This window comes from Octodon degus, unplaced genomic scaffold (assembly GCF_000260255.1).
Source record: "Octodon degus isolate 3935 unplaced genomic scaffold, OctDeg1.0 scaffold00031, whole genome shotgun sequence".
Taxonomy (NCBI): domain Eukaryota; kingdom Metazoa; phylum Chordata; class Mammalia; order Rodentia; family Octodontidae; genus Octodon; species Octodon degus.
Genome location: NW_004524607.1, coordinates 9,284,262 through 9,300,176, shown reverse-complemented (window position 1 = coordinate 9,300,176; position 15,915 = coordinate 9,284,262). Strand labels below are relative to the sequence as shown.

The 15,915-nt window shown below is 41.6% G+C and overlaps 1 protein-coding gene across 6 annotated transcripts in view; it reads right to left on the bottom strand.

The window, feature by feature from the left end:
- Positions 1 to 15,915, bottom strand: part of Aoah (acyloxyacyl hydrolase) — a 237,719-nt gene that overhangs the window by 149,844 nt on the left and 71,960 nt on the right. For all 6 annotated transcript variants that reach the window (XM_023713541.1, XM_023713543.1, XM_023713542.1 and 3 more), the window contains one exon: positions 12,933 to 13,032. In XM_023713541.1, coding sequence (XP_023569309.1) covers positions 12,933 to 13,032 — 100 coding nt within the window. The remainder of the gene's footprint in view (positions 1 to 12,932; positions 13,033 to 15,915) is intronic.

Genomic DNA, 15,915 nt, shown 5'->3' with positions numbered 1-15,915 from the left:
CCAGGGATCGAACCCAGTACCTGAGCTTAGTCCGTTCAGCTATCTCACTGGTAGACTAATTCTAGTCTTAATTTTCTTTTACTTAGTCATGAGAAAAGGGAGTGTTAACTTTCCCCTTATATTTTTGGCTCTTTGATGTCTTTTTGGTGTAAATTCATTGTTTGTAATATTTGCACATTTTTTCTCCTAATAGTTCTTTGAAGCATAGAAAAAAATTTTGTGTGTGGCATACTGTAAAAAGTTTTCTTGTTTGCCATTGGTCTTTTGTCTTTATGTACAGAGCATGTTTTTAATAGTTAGATCTACTAATATTTCCTTTGTGACTTTTTGGTCCCAAATTATAAATAAACTTGCTCAGGTTTGTCTTCGTTTATGGTTCTGTTATTTCTCATTCAACCTTTAGTTCATTTTGGATTTATTTTTCTAAGGAATAAATATCTAGCTTAACCTCTCCATCCCGTCTGGATTTTTTTTTCTTTTCTGTATTTAGGGCAGGGTCTACAGCGTGTTCAGGGTCTCACTACGTAGTTTGGACTTGTGGTGATCCTCCTATTTCCAGCGTCCCAAGTGCTGGAATTACAAATGCGTGCCCACCATGCCCAGTCCCAATTGCCTTCTCAGCATGCCCTGTGGGTGGGGCCAGCATGGCACACCGGGGATCGAACCCCAGCTGCTGCACTCTGCCTAAGCAGGCACTTTAGTCAGCTGAGCTATCAGGCCGGCCCTCTGGATTTTAGTTCTGTGTATTTATTGTCTAATCCAGCATTTTATCAGTGATTTGAAATGTTGTTTTAATTAAAAAAAAAACCCAAGAATCTCAAATGCTTTTGGATTTATTTCTAAGCTCCATATTCTGTTCCATTTTAAGCTGATTTTCTGCATCAAAGCAGCTCTGCTCTTTTGCCACTTATTTCATTGCTCATAATTTCCTTAGGTATTTAAAGAGGAACTTGAAAAAATTGTTAATTAAACAGCTCCACAACCAACAATTTGCTTAAATTTTTCTCATCTGTGAAATTAGCGTGCAAGAATAACCTTGCAGTTGTGTGTAAGGGCTTTGGATGATGTACATGTGCCAAGTGCTATGACCGATTCCATGGCAGTTGTCACTGTCTTTTATTTCTTAGCCCCTAATGTGTACTTATCGCACAATAATAACTTGACAAGTGTATATTACAAGAAGAAGAGAAAGATTGTGTCTTAAAAGCCTGTCAATTTCACCTGAGGTCCTTTTGACTAGTACCATTTCTGGTCTCAGTGATCAAAGATTATTTTCCAGGCACAACCATGGGGTGAATTATGCAGGGTAATTTTGGAAAACTTTATTAGTGCTTCCTGCATATTAAGTTAGTAAATAATGTTCCAACCCTGGAGGTGACTGTTTCCTGAGTATATGTTCCCTAAAGAAATAACACTTGATGTTCTAACGGCTTATCAAGTCATTCTTGAAGCCAGCCATCACTCAGGAAGGAGATTTCTGCAACCCAAAGCTCTGATTACCACATAAAGAGCTTCTTTCTTATATTATCACTTACATTCTACAAGTCGTGGTTGTGTGAGGAAGCACTACACACATACTACTCGCCATTAAGGTGGAGGATAGGGTTACAACAAGCACTGTCACATGGGACAGAGAAGCTTAATTATTCTGTCCAGGTTCTGAGCTGCTATTTGGCTGGAATTGTGCAGTGCAGAAACCACAGAGGCACCAACAAAACAGATGATGTTGACAGAGAAAGTAATTTATTTTCTTTGATAGAGAGATTTTGTTAAACTGAGAGCATTTAATTCATTTTTATTTCTTGTGCACCTGTCACAAGACAAGATTTAAGTTATAATTCGAGCACAGAGAGGAAAAATGTGGACTATAGAGAGTTGAGTCTTGGAAACAGATATGAGTTTAAGAAATTGACCCAAATACATACATGCACACATGCAACTCCACACACACCTGCATGCATATGCACACACATATGTGCATGCCGTATACATGTGCATTGAACAAAATGGAGCTCAGGGCCAGGAGATGAGCTTCATTGGTTAAGGGTAAGAAAGAGCTGGATGTGGTGGTGCACTCCTGTAATGCCAGAACCCAAGAGGCTGAGACAGGAGGACAGCTATAAGTTTAAGACCAGCCTGGACTACATAGTGAATTCAGAACCAGCCTGAACTACACAGGAAGACCCTGTCTCAAAAAAGAAAAAGAGAAAAAGAAGAACAAGGAATAATTGTTGCTGATAGAGAACATTTGGATTGAAATAGGGGAGACCTGGACTCCAGTCTAGACTGTAGTCCTAGATTCCAAGTTTCTTCCTGGTTCCATATTGTTTTTATTTTTTGATTTATTTCTTCAGTCATTGTTGAGAAAATACTACTTGATTCAAGAACTCTAGCTCTGAAAGGTGCTCTCTAAAAGCTCCCATTCAAGTGCAGGGCTCCAAGTGTACTCTATGCTGTTGGAATGGGAAGTAACTAGGGGTACATTTCCTGGGGGTGGCTGCAGCCTCCATCAGGAGAGAGGCCTGAAGGACAGAGTGATGCTGATGGGGAGCCTTCAAGAAAAGCCAAAGGGGAGAAGCCTAAGCCTAGGTAAACTCATCAAGGCATTGCCAGGCTTAGAATGAGCCTGTGGAAGAGATAAGGACACAGAAGAGCTGAGGGAACACAGATCAGCAAGTGTGAGGAAACAAGGGAGACAGGTTCTTAACTGGTGAGCAGAACCTGAACTCAAGCCAGGACGCTGGGCTTCCGACCTTTGCATATCACATCAGCTCTGACTGTGTTTATCATAAATTACAGGGCACACACAGAGTAGCCTTATCTTAGAGCCGGAAAGAAATAACAGCAGCTCTGGTTTAGTTTTACTGAAACATCCTGAGAATCCTAATGTACGAGAATCTTGCCCAAATATCCCAACATTCTCAGTACTAATTAATTAAACTATATAGCTACCCACCCACTCAGTCATGCCTCAAGGAGCACTTCCTGAGCACCTCCCATGTGCCACCCCTACAACCAGGTACCCTCAGCAAGCTCTTTCTTTTCACCATTATAAGTCTGCAAAACAGAAAGATTTTCCTGTTTTGTAAGGAGTCTGCAAATATCTGGAGCGCTAAAGACTTCCCTAAAGTCTCAGAGTATCCACAGCATAATTATTTTCCTTTCTCTAGCTAGCAAATATTTATGGACAATGAATTATGCAGACCAGTAGTAGAGCAAGTGTGGCAGAAAGAGCCATGCAAATAACAGTTCTAGTAAGGAGGTGGGTGTGTAAACAAATGGTGCAGAAGAGAGTGTTTGCTGTAGTTGGGATGATTCAGTAAAACAGTTATGGACCTTATGCTTCAACTGTAAACTATGTCTAATAATCAACACCTAAAAAGTAGAGTTCGGTGCTATGATAATGGACAAACATTGGAGAATTTGATATAAAATTACATCTACACACATGATGAATAGACATGAACAGCTATTATACATGTATATGTAGGATGTATGCACACATACTTTACTTTGTTCTCCACCAAGGAGGCTAGAAGCAAAGACATCCCCACTGGGGATCTTGCTTATGTCCCGATCTTGCTTCTAAATATCCTTATGTAAGAGAGCGAACTGGGGCTGCTTGGGAGAAATGGCTGATTCTTGAGTTGGGCCAGAAAAATAGCAATAATAACAACAACACCATGAGATGAGTCTGTGCCATGTGTTAATACCAGAAAGTAAGGAAGTACTTTAAAAAAGCGGTACATCGAAGGCACAGAGTAGCCAACCCAAAGAGTTCTCCATGGTAGCAAACCTGGAAAAATTTGAGCAACAGAACAAATGATTTAAATTACAGCTCATAAGGCATGGTATGTATGCATGAGTTCCCATGGCAGAGAAAGGACATGATTTCTTTATGGAAGAATTCCCAATAATACACACAGATGTTCTTTCCTCCAGGAGGTGGGCTTGGTCTTCCCTTGCTACCTTAGGGTAGACTGAATGTAGACATTCACTTCTGGAGAACAGAATGATGGAAAGGGGCAAATAGTGACTTCACATGGGAAGCTGGTAGACACTGCTTTAACCAGCTGGTGAGTCTGACCTCCCAGCGATGTCCCGTGGTATTATGTAACCCTAACAGGATATGGTGAGAAGAACACTGCCCTCTAGAATGTTCTTTCCAAAGCCCATAGCCATATCTACCCTGAACAAAAGAATAAAACAATCCAAACTTAAGGGCTCTTTCACAAATCTACTTAAATCAGTATTTCTCTCTATTATGAAAGAGACAAAAAGCAAGGAAAGACTGAAAACCTTTCACAGACCAGAGGTCACTGTGGATACATGGGATTGAAATGTGATATGTGTGGCCACATCTCTCTTTTGCCCTTGCTGTTTTTGCTGTTTTCCACCACCATAAACTGTTGCCCTCTACCATGTGCCACTCTGCCTCAGAGCCAGCTGAGTATGGACTGAAACCTCCACCAACTGTGAGCACATAAATCTTTCTTTAAAAAAAGGGGTGGGGGGATGTGTGTCCTGGAGTGGATCCTTGAACAGGAAGAGGATATTAGTGTTGAAATCTTAAGTCTGAAATTTAATTACTAGTCATGTATACAAAATTGTAATATTGATTTCTGTAGTTTTGACTAAGTAATGTAGGGATGTTATCATCAGTGGAATCTAAGCTCAGGGGGCGGGAGTGTATGCTCTGCTTCACCCTTGCAGATATTTGTAAATTTGCAATTACTGATAACTAAAAACTTTATTAAGAAAATCAGACTTTGGGACAGGCTAGGTAACATATCTTAAAGTACATTATGAGCTCACAGGGCTAAGCAGTGCATGGAGAACAGAAGGGTAATGGCAGGTTTTTTGAAAGAAATTTAGTGATGGGTGAGTCTTAGAGAATGTTCAACTTCCTGTCCTCTGACTTTTTAAAAAAAAACCTTGCTACCTAACACCTTGTGTTAAAAGAGTTGCCAGATATTCTATTTGCTGCCTGATGTTTAAAAATAAGAGCAAACTCCGAAGGTCAGCTTGTTTATTTTCCAGTAAAAGATTTTGTCCCATGCTACTTCCTCACAATACAAGTGCGGAACTTGTTCTTTCTCAAACCGATTGATGTCAGCTTCCTGGAGGTCTGGGTTCTGGGGAAATGTGGGCTTCTGTGTGTCCAAGTGCTCCCACACAATCAGCACGGGGACTCCTGGCTCCCGCAGAAGCTGGGTTCACCACGGGAAAACCCACTTCAAAGTCTGGCTGTTTTCCTAGGACCAGAGTCCTCCCTCCCAGCAATGTTAAGTGGGCTGGAGGCCCCAGGGAAATGAGGCAAGCCTCTCTCTGTGCACAGCATACGTTCTGAGAAGTTCTGAAAATAATTTTCTTCTAATTCATATCAGAGGGTTGTAAAGTCAGTCTTGAGGGTGCCTTTGAGATGCTGGTAAATAACGCCCCCGCCCCCAAGCCATAGGTAAGCCGGGGAGGGCTGGGGGCTGGGGAAGACATAGCAGAAAACCCAGCGGCCCCAGTATCTCCTCGCTCAACTGGAGCACATGTAGCACTTGGATTTGAAAATGAAGGGTGTGCAGAGCCTCAGGGCACACACAGCTGTGCATTGTTTTCAATTTGTGAGCTGGGATGCCAGGAGCATACTTTTGTGCATCTATGCACACACTCAGTCTGCTGCTTTGTGTGCAAATGCGAGGGGGATGGGAAAAGCAACCAGGGTGTAATTAAACCCCCAAAGTCCAAGTACCTAATGTAAAGCCAGCTGGGTGATCCTTGCAGCAGTCAAGGAGATGGCTCAGGGGAATAAGCACATCTTTGGCAAGCGCAAGGGCCTGAGTTCAATCCCTGGTTAAAAAAAACAAAACAAACAAAAAAAAACACACACACACACACACACAAAACAAACAAACAAACAAAATGCAGTGGTGGTCTGCAGAGTTTTTTTCCCCACCCCTCGTCTCCCTCTCCTCCTCCTCCTCATATTCTTATAAGGACATTTGTATAATTTTAACATCTGAGCCTTTCTGCATCTCACTTTCCTCCTCTATTTAATGGGGACCACGTCACCTACTTCATCAAAATGGATTCATAAATGCAAACCATTCAGAACAGCATTAGCACATGGTACATACTAGGAAAGTTGTTTCGTGCCCATTGTTGGGAGAGTTAGGAATTATGTCACGGAGGTGCTGACAGTTGAGATGAGTTTGTAAATGCATTTACCACACCGCATCCACCAGCCATTACCGCTCAGCCCAGCCTGCTGTAATCTGCTCGGAGCACTTACATCAACCAGCCTGTGCTGGGGAAAACCCATCTAACACACAGGCTGTTTCACAACACAGTTGAATATCTCGTGTACACACACAGATGGGTGTTTGTAGACGGGATGGGATGTGCAAACGGAGTCTGCCCAAAGCACCAGCAGCGCAGCGCACTGTAGTGTCGCTCATCCCTCCCGGCGATTGCGGGGCTGAGCGGGAGCTCACTGCTACTTCCCACAATCTCACAGAAGGAGCGGACTGCACGCGGGCAGTTGTGGAAAAAATCGAAGCTCAATATGTGATTTCTGCAGGCTGCGTGTCGCTATTGCACCATTGTAAAGTCAAAAAATTTGTCAGCCTATTATAAATAAGGAACCTGCTGCTCCAGCTGATTTCACTTCTGTGAAGTTTGACAACAGAGTTACTTTTGTAAATGAACTAATATGTGATATGGTTTCAGAATGGTGGCCGCTTTGCGGGTGTTGACGTGCAAGGGCCAGGGGGAAGTCTTCTGGTGGCCTGGAAATCATCTGCACCTGAGACTGTAGTAGGTAACTAATATGTGAATTATAGGAGGGGTTTGTATGCCAGGTAAATAAGAAAAGGCTTACTTTGCACCATTTAAGAACATATGAGCTATGATCAAAAATACAGTCAATGTTGGAATAAAAATAAAAATTATTACAGTGAAAGATACATCACCATTTGTAGTGGATTTCTAAGTGGTGGTCAGCATATTGTATCCAGCTGAATTGGGCTAGCATGCTGCAGGGTGCGGGAGGACACCTGGGGCTTGTTGCCAGCAGCATAAAAGGCAGAACGGGAAAAGCTGTCAGCACGCTGTTAGGGATGCTGTGTGGAGAAGCTGGTGGAGCTGTTGGAAGCTGCTAGTGCTCTTGGGATGTTCCGCTGGAGGACCTTGTCCCCATGCTGGCTTTCCCGGTGAACTTTGGAGGAGCTCTGGTCCTCATCTTGAGCATCGCTTTCTGGCTCCAGAGGGGAAGATGCTATCTTGCTCAGCCTTATTGAGAAGCTTATGACATTGGCTTTCCTGATGAGAACTCAGCTTTCCTCACTGCTGGAGGAGCTCAGGATCTCATTGTTCAGGATGGCTGTGGTACCTTTAGAGGAGCGTTGGTGCTTGACTTGAGCATTGCTTTCTGGCTCTAGTTCAAAGCCTGAGATAGACTTTCTAGCCTCCACCACTGACCTTTGGGCCTTTGCAGGACAGATTCACAAAGCAGACCTGCATAAGACTTTGTTTTGGGCCCTAGGCCTCCAGCTGGACTGTGGAAGGCATTGTCATGAGCTCTAGATTTTCAACTGGACTCATGCAGGATATTAGGATCTGGGCCCTCAGCTGGATTCTTTAATGTTTAGTGTGTGGATAAGTTTCCTGAACTTGTTGTATATAATTCTTTGTGTGATTCATTATAAAGTCATATTATAAAATGTTTCTCGTGTTATATTGTTTGCTTTGCAAAAAAAACCCCAAACCACTATACCATTTATTCCCTTCAAAACACTTCGCTGACTTCAAACTCACTTATCCCATCCTTCTTGTCACTTTCTGAAGCAGTAATGGAAGTCCTCTTTCCTGAGTGTGTTTATGGGGCATGCTAAAATAAATATGGTGGGTGCTGCTGCTCACTGCTGTCCAGGGCAAGGGAAGGCTTGGTAAAACATGGCGGTGTGTCCTCATCCACTGTATTGCGTGGATCTAGCCCCGTGAGACTTCTGGTGCTTTCTCAAAGTCAAAATGGCCATAAAGGTAAGTGTTTTTAATTGCCTCCAAACATTAAGGCAGCTGCAACAGTGCAACTAAAGACATTTATGAAAGAGCTCTGCCAGAACTGCTTCAGAAAGTGGTAAGATGATAGCATGTGTTTGAAGCAATGAAGACTATAGATAGATAAATAGATATACAGATAGTTAGATTTTTTTTTTCTTGTACCAAGGATCTAGCTCAGCTCTTTCCATTTGCCAACCAGATGTTTATACTGCTGAGGTATCGCCCTGGCCCAGGAGAGAACATTTTGAGGGGGAATCAATGGCAAAGTGTCTTTCACTACGATACATTTTTTCTTAATTTAAAACATTCACTGTAGCTTGATCATACCACATATGCTCAAAATGTAATCATAAAAGGGGAAACAAATATATATGAAAATTGCTTATACATTACAATAACTCAATGAAAGTATAAATATTTTTAATCTACTTTAAAAATTAAAAGAACAAATAATATCTTAACACTGGTGGTTTCTGGTGGCTGGGATTTAGATGATCACTGTAAAGTGCTAGCTTAGGGCAATTACAGAAATCCTGACCCAGATGTAAAGAGAACACCAACCCTCCCAGGCACAGCGACAGATCATAGTGTTGTTCCTGCTGGGGTCGGGAGGGACTTTAAGCAAGTTATAGAAACTCTCCTGGCTTTAGTTTCCTCAGCTGTTGAAGAAAGGGGTCAAATTCTGCCTACACACTAAGATTCTTCGAGTCTAGAAGATGAAACTGAAGTTTCCTGGCATATGGCAAGGACTCCAGGCAGATGATTACTGCCGAGGGAAACCTGCAGGCAGAAAGGTTGCACTGGCCCAACTGCCTGTGCCTTGCGCCACTCCTAGGGAAGGAGGGCCCAGGAGATGCCTTGCAGGAGAGGCCTGGAGCAGCTCCCAGAAGCAGAGAGAGAGATGCCCTGGGCTCAGGTGCTTCCTGGGTCGTGCCAGGAGGCGGAAGGTCAGCCTTTCCCAGGGAGACCCTTTAGCGCCCGCCCTGAATCTGAGTTTTCAGGTTGAGATGTTCCTGTGTTGGGAGGAGAAAAGGCAGTTGTACCGGGAAGAAAGAAAAAAATTGTCTATAAACTCTAGGAAATACAGCACAAAGGAATGTCATTTAAAAATGTATTGTTATTTTTTTTAAGACAGGATCTTGCTATGTAGTCCAGGCTGGCGCTGCACTCACAGCAGTCCTTCTGTCTCAACCTCCTGAGGGCTGGGATACCAGGTGCAGGCCACCGTGCCCTGCAGGAATGCCATTTGAAGTGAGACAGTTTAAAGCTGGACATTTTCTGACTATGTCTAGCTATGGTTATCACTTCCGTAGAACATGATGCTATTTGTGAAAATCACAAAAACCCAAATCAATTGCTTTCCTACACGGAGACATGTTTCCTATTCCAATATTATTTAACAGAGATTATTATGATAAGATATTCACATTACCTTTTTTATAGTTTAAATCTAGCTAGTCCCCCAAAGCCTCTGTGAGGGAGGTGACGGGACTGATCTCAGGGTCACGATACTCATTGGTGGATTAGTCTACTGATGGGTGCATAGATAAATGTGGAGCTAAAGCCTGATTGGAGGATATGAGTTGCTGGGGGCGTGGCCTGGGCAGGTTGGCCTCCTTCCCCCCTTATCCTTTCCTGCTTCCTGTACCCTGCCATGGGCTGTTTCTCCCCTGCCAGGCCCCTCTGTCATGCCACCCTCTGTGGAACCAGCCAACTATGGACTGAAACCTCTATAAACTGAACCAAAATAAACCTCTCCTCTTTTGAGAGGCTTTGTAGCTCAGCAGAGAAAGTGAATAAGACACTTAAACATATGGATTTTTTTCTTCCTCTCTTCTAGACAGCAGTGGAAACCACAGCTTCTCAAGTGGTCTACGTAAAATGAAATTAGCATTTAGTCAATGACCCTAGAAGCATGAGACATATAGAGTCCAGGCATTTGCCTCCTTTCTTCCTGTTCAAAGAAACACACTTATGCTATTTAACAGTCAGTCCCAACAGTGTCTACTGGTTATGCCCCAAACTCTGCAACTGACTTCATTTTAACATGAATAAAAACCAAACTATTATGGCACAAAACTGTTGTGCTTTGTGCAGAAAACCCACAGTTCTGGGAAAGGAGGTACAGTAAGTATATTCTTTTCTTATAGGAAGCTGCTGAAAATCAGTAGATGGGATTTGATAATATATTCTGATCCAGAGTTCAGAAAGGGAGTTGTGTCAACAATGACACCCTTGTCTCCAACTGCAATCCAATTAAAAGTAAACTGAAGTGATATAATGTGCACTGGGTATTCCAAACCCTGAATAATAATGACATTGATAATAGTTTTATGAGCCATCATTTTTATTAACACTTTCTATGCAGCAGGCATTGTGCTGAGTGTTTTGTCTACATTAGACTCCTTACATCCCATGCATGACAAAGCTATCAGGCATCCTACAGCTTCAGACAGTAAAGTTCAGACTAGGATGACCAACTGCTCAGGTTTTCCAAGGATATGGGACTTTTTCATTCTTTTCTGTCTTCTTCTCTCTCTCCCTCTCCCTTTCCCTTTCCCAGGCAACCTTGGATGAGTTGGTCACCCTACAGGAAGGATTTGCTTTTTAAGTGGTATAAAGGTGTTTAAGCCTCTTCATTCCTTGATTGAGCAGATCTCTGTCCTACCAACTGAGCTCAAGATCACTGTCCATAGCAACTGGACAGTAAGTATATTCTTTGAAGCATGGGAGAAGGAATATAGATAAAATTATTTCATATGGAGCAGTCAGAAATGTCACCTTCTCCTTAAAAAACTAGGACTAGAAATCCCATTAAAACCAGCTATCCCCCTACTGGGAATTTTCCCGGAGGAACTGTAAATGTCATATCATAGTGATATATGTGTACCTATGTTTATAGCAGCTCAATTTGTGATAGCCAAATCTTGGAAACAACCAAGATGCCCATCACCTGAGGAATGGATGAGAAAGATGTGGTATTTTTATACAATGGATTGCTACTCAGCTATAAAGAATGATAAACTCAAAGCCTTTATATATAAGTGGATGCCACTTGAAGATATACTCATAAGTGAAATAAACCAGACCCACATATGTAAATATCATATAGTCTCCCTAGTGTAAGAACTCAAAGAAAGAAATAAAGTTAGAAAGGCATAATACAATTAAAAGGAAAGTGAGAACTTGAGGATTAGACAACGAAGAGAGAGTAAGGAGAAAAGCTAGGATATATGACAGGGGCAAAGTCATACATTTATATGCACAAGATGGGTAAGGCAATGGTCCTGAGAATCTTCTGCATGTTTTGGAAACCAGCAGTTAATTGATGGGATTCTCACTCAGTCTAACTATATACTCTGATACCTGTGAACTAAGCAACTGCACTGAAGAAAGCAATGTGTAATGGTAGGGTCATGCTTGGAATGCCTGTCATTCTGGTCTTCTAATTACATACTGCTTGTCATGACATACCAATTACTGTCATACTGTCTCTCAAGTAAATGTTTGTTTTTTTAAAAAGGGGTAGTAAATGAAAATAAGAGACAAAAAAAAAAAGTTACAGAGCTATCCTGCTACAAGGCTGTATATAGTTAGACTTCTAAATTTCTGTGTAAAAATATGTTAATGATTATTCTTATTTTTTAATTTTTTAAATCTTTTTAATCTTTTTTCTTCATATTGTGGAGGGACTCAAAGTTTAAGATATCAATACTTGATGGAAAATACCTGTTCCATGTTATGTCTAAGATGTTTGATATCCAGACAGATAGTGAGGTTAAGCTCAACTACCTATGTTGCAGGGTAAAAATAATAAACCTCTCTTCTGGAACAACTTAATTTTGCAGATCAAAAATTAAAGAAAAAGAAGGGCCACAAGGACAGCCAATATTTTGACCATAGCCCTTCAAGGTCATTAAGGACTCATGACATATGAGAACCTGTACTGTAACATTCTGTAACTCAGTTGTGTCCCAGATTTTCTGATTAAGGAGATTATGGGGCCACAGAGGAAAGTGATCGATGATGTAGAGTGTGCCTAAGGAGAGTCACATGGAGAGAAAACATTCTCTCAGGCTTTCACAGAGAGCAAACTGGTCAAGCAATGGCTGTGACTCATCCACATGGCTGACACTAACAAAGGATCTACAAACTGTGGTACAGGGTTTCAGGATAAATCCTGAGGGGATTTGACTGATTTTATCAGATATAAAAGTTACATTTCTTGTTATATAGGTCTTGCTTTATCTTGGTCTTAACCATCCAGCAGAAAGGTATAAAGAAACGACGTATAGGGGATGAATATATATTGGTATATTGGTATGCTGGGCTGTAAAGGGCTCAGGTCAACAACTTCTGACGTTGCCAGTCTTACGGAAAATCCACTACTATTATGGGCTACTGGACTATACTGGGATATTTTGCTGAATTCATGCACCTACAGCATTTAAATGACAATGGAATGCCCTTTCCTGACAAAACTAACCAAAAAAGTGGGATAGAAAAGAACGACCCTTTTGTATCTGTATACTCAAAATACTTAGGATAGATATACAGCTCCATTCTCTTAATTCAATGAATAGAGAGGTTTGTTCTAATAGTGTTTGAGACAGGATATCATGTCTGTATCTTGTACAATGAATAACCACTAAGACAACAATACGCATTGTATTAATTATTGAAAATGTGCTAGTAATCGGTTGTGAAATAGTCTCATTGCTATTTTTTTCTCAATAAAATTATTAAAAAAAAAAAAAAGAAACGTCACCTTGTTTTTCCTGCTTCTAAACCACTGAGCAAGTTAAGCAGAGCCTGCATGTGCAACATGTGCAAAAGGCTTGCATGTTACTGAGAACACACCAGGAGTGGGACCCACTCACCTCAGGAAGGGGGTAGAGATGGCACCATGGTTGGCCAGGTTCCTGCCTGCAGAACTCCAGCGTGTGACACACCCTATCAGCATTCATGTCTGCGTCAAGCCTGGAGGGAAATGAGGCAAAGCAAAGGCTAAGATCTTACAGGCATAACAAGTAGAAGCTGTTTCAAAGGGAAGCACATTCCCAGAATGGATTATAATGCCCTTAGCTCGTCACAGTCAGGCCTTTGAGCCCCATCCAGAGTAGCGGCTGGATTGTAACGATTTCCTGCCACGCTGCTGTCTCCTGTAGTTAAAATTAAGTTCCTGGCGGAGCAGAGGGGGGCACACACCGCTCTCAGCAGAGTTCACCTCCCACATGAACACTAGATTCTTTTCAAAAGCCGCAAATACAATTGGAAAAGGAAAAATGGACAGGGGCATAATTTGATAGGAACAATAGTTTCATGTTTTCTGGGTCTTATAGCAAAATATCATCTGTGATATATTTTAGATGCCTGAAATTATTTTCTTGTGTGTAATCCAAACTGTCTCTTTTACTTTGAAGTAAATATATTTTTTATCCTTAAGGTGGACAATATAATATAGTCAAGTTGTTTTTTTCCTTGGGGATAGTATAGGGATTGCACTGTTCTCATATTTTGTTTTCTGTCCAGATTTGAAAGAGCTAAACAAACTTTTTTCTTTGACACCAGCTAGAAACTCTTATGTAGCAAACCACACATAAAGTATTGCCTCTAGTAAGGAACACATTAAGTATTATTAGTAAATTTTCCAAGCACATTACTGAGTCAGACTAAAACTAAACCAAACCTACATAAAGAAAACAAAACAATACAAAAAATCCAATAACACAGATTGATAATACTCAAAGATAAATGTTTATTATGTGGATGGGAAGTGTGGAATCTTAAGAATACTTTTGGTTTCTTAGGCTCACAGATCTGCGAGCTGTTCCTCCTTGTCCCTAGGGGTAGGTGCCTCATAAATACACTCATGTACTAGGTTCCCTTTGGGGGATATTTTTCAAGATGTTTTGTGGACGTTTGAAACCACAGCTAATACCAGGCCTATACTATGCTTTTTCTTACAGCCATATCTATCATGAGGTTCAATTTATGAATTAGGCACAATGAGAGATTAACAAAAACTAACCATGAAATAGAAAATGTCTAACAATATACTAATGAGAGTTATTTAAAACGTTTTTTTTTTTTTTTTTTTTTTTTTTTTTTTTTTTTTTTGTGGAACCGGGGATTGAACTCAGGCCCTTGTGCTTGCCAGGGAAGCACTTATTCTGCTGAGCCATCTCCCCAGCCCCTAAAGTTATTTAAAACTTATGAACTATCTATTGCTGGAATTTTCCACGTATCGTTTCTGGACTACAATTAAGTATGGGTAATTCAAACCAAGTAAGGAGGAGTTTAGTCTCTGTAATGGCTCGGTGGTTGATTTGACCTCATCAGACTTTTCTTTCAAGCAAGACCCCTCGGATTTTTTTTCTTATAGAAATTGGGAATTCATATCAACAAAAGTTTGATTTCCTTCTGGGCTCATTCATAAGACTTCTGTCTTATTTTTAGAATAGGAGGAGCTGTGGTCATTGCAGGCACTTTCTTCCATGTGGACTGAGTATCCAGGTAGTCCACCTGCAGGCCAGGTGCCTGCAGGAAGTGGGGCTGAGGAACAACACTGAGGAGTGTAGCCCGTTATGTTTTTGGTCTCTTTTGGAGGCCTGGACCTTTCTGCCTTTTAGTTCCATGTCATATGTGCTCTGGGTTCCTTGTGTCTCCCCTACCCCTACTATTAAGTGACTGTCTCCGTCCCTACCAGTTATTACCTCCTCTCTTCTTCCCTCCTGACCCTCGGCCTCCTGCATAAGGCTAAGTTGTTTCTGTTTCTGGCCACTGAAGACAGTCACAGCCAGCCACACATGGGCCAACCCTTGAGAACTGCTGGTTAGTACTAGGGTATGTGGCCACTGTGAGCCAGGGCCTGGGTACAAGTCAGCGAATCTGTTTCCTACTCCATGCCTATCTCTGGTTGATCACCACTCCAAAGGAATTTTGTACTTGGGCATGAGAATTGACAAATGAGATTTAGAAAGCTAAAACAAAAAGCATTAGGAAGACTGAGGCAGGAAGACTGTAAGTTAGAACCCAGCCTGGACAAGTAATTAGATCCTGTCTCAAAATTTTTTAGAAAAGGTTGGGGATGTAGCTCAGTGCAAAGGCCCTTGGTTCAAACAAGATGCTCCAGTTTTCACTTAGTGAGTAAGCTGCAATTTAATTGTCACTGAACACCAAATAACTTTTAAAATTTTTAGTGATTTTATCTTTTTGGACCATCGCTCTTCCAAATGCTGAAAGAGATCTTGACAATTTGTTTCTATCATGTACTTCTGTGGATAGAACTATGTTGTGTTAATGCAAATGGATCTCATCAAATCCCATCAGGGAAAGCAGTTCACATAAGAAGTTGTCTAGGGCCAGAGAGATAGCTCAGTAGAATAAGCGCTTGCCCGGCAAGTGCAAGGTCCTGAGTTCAATCCCCGGTACTGGAAAAAAAAGTTGTCTAATATGTTGAGGGCTGCTACCATGTGAGAATACACTTGATCTTAGCCAAAAGGCTGAGAAGCAATACCACATGGGAATGAAGGCTGGATTCATGGGCTCCCAGACTTCATTCCAACTGAGACAAACAATATGGCTGTCAAGGTGGTTTATCAACTGTCTGTACATTGCCGAGCTAAAAAGGCAAAGCAGGTCTATGAGCATCACCTGCTTAGCTGTAGGGTCCCTTCCTGGGTGATCAGAGGGTGGGAATTACCTCACAGCATGAAGAGGCCAAGTCTTGCAAGCAGTGGGGCACACTGTGACTAACAGCTAATGATTATTATCAAACTGATGTCTACCAAGGGTCAGCAAATCAGGAGAAGATGGCTGTCTCCACTCACCTGTTCTCAATTTAATGGCTCATTTATTTAA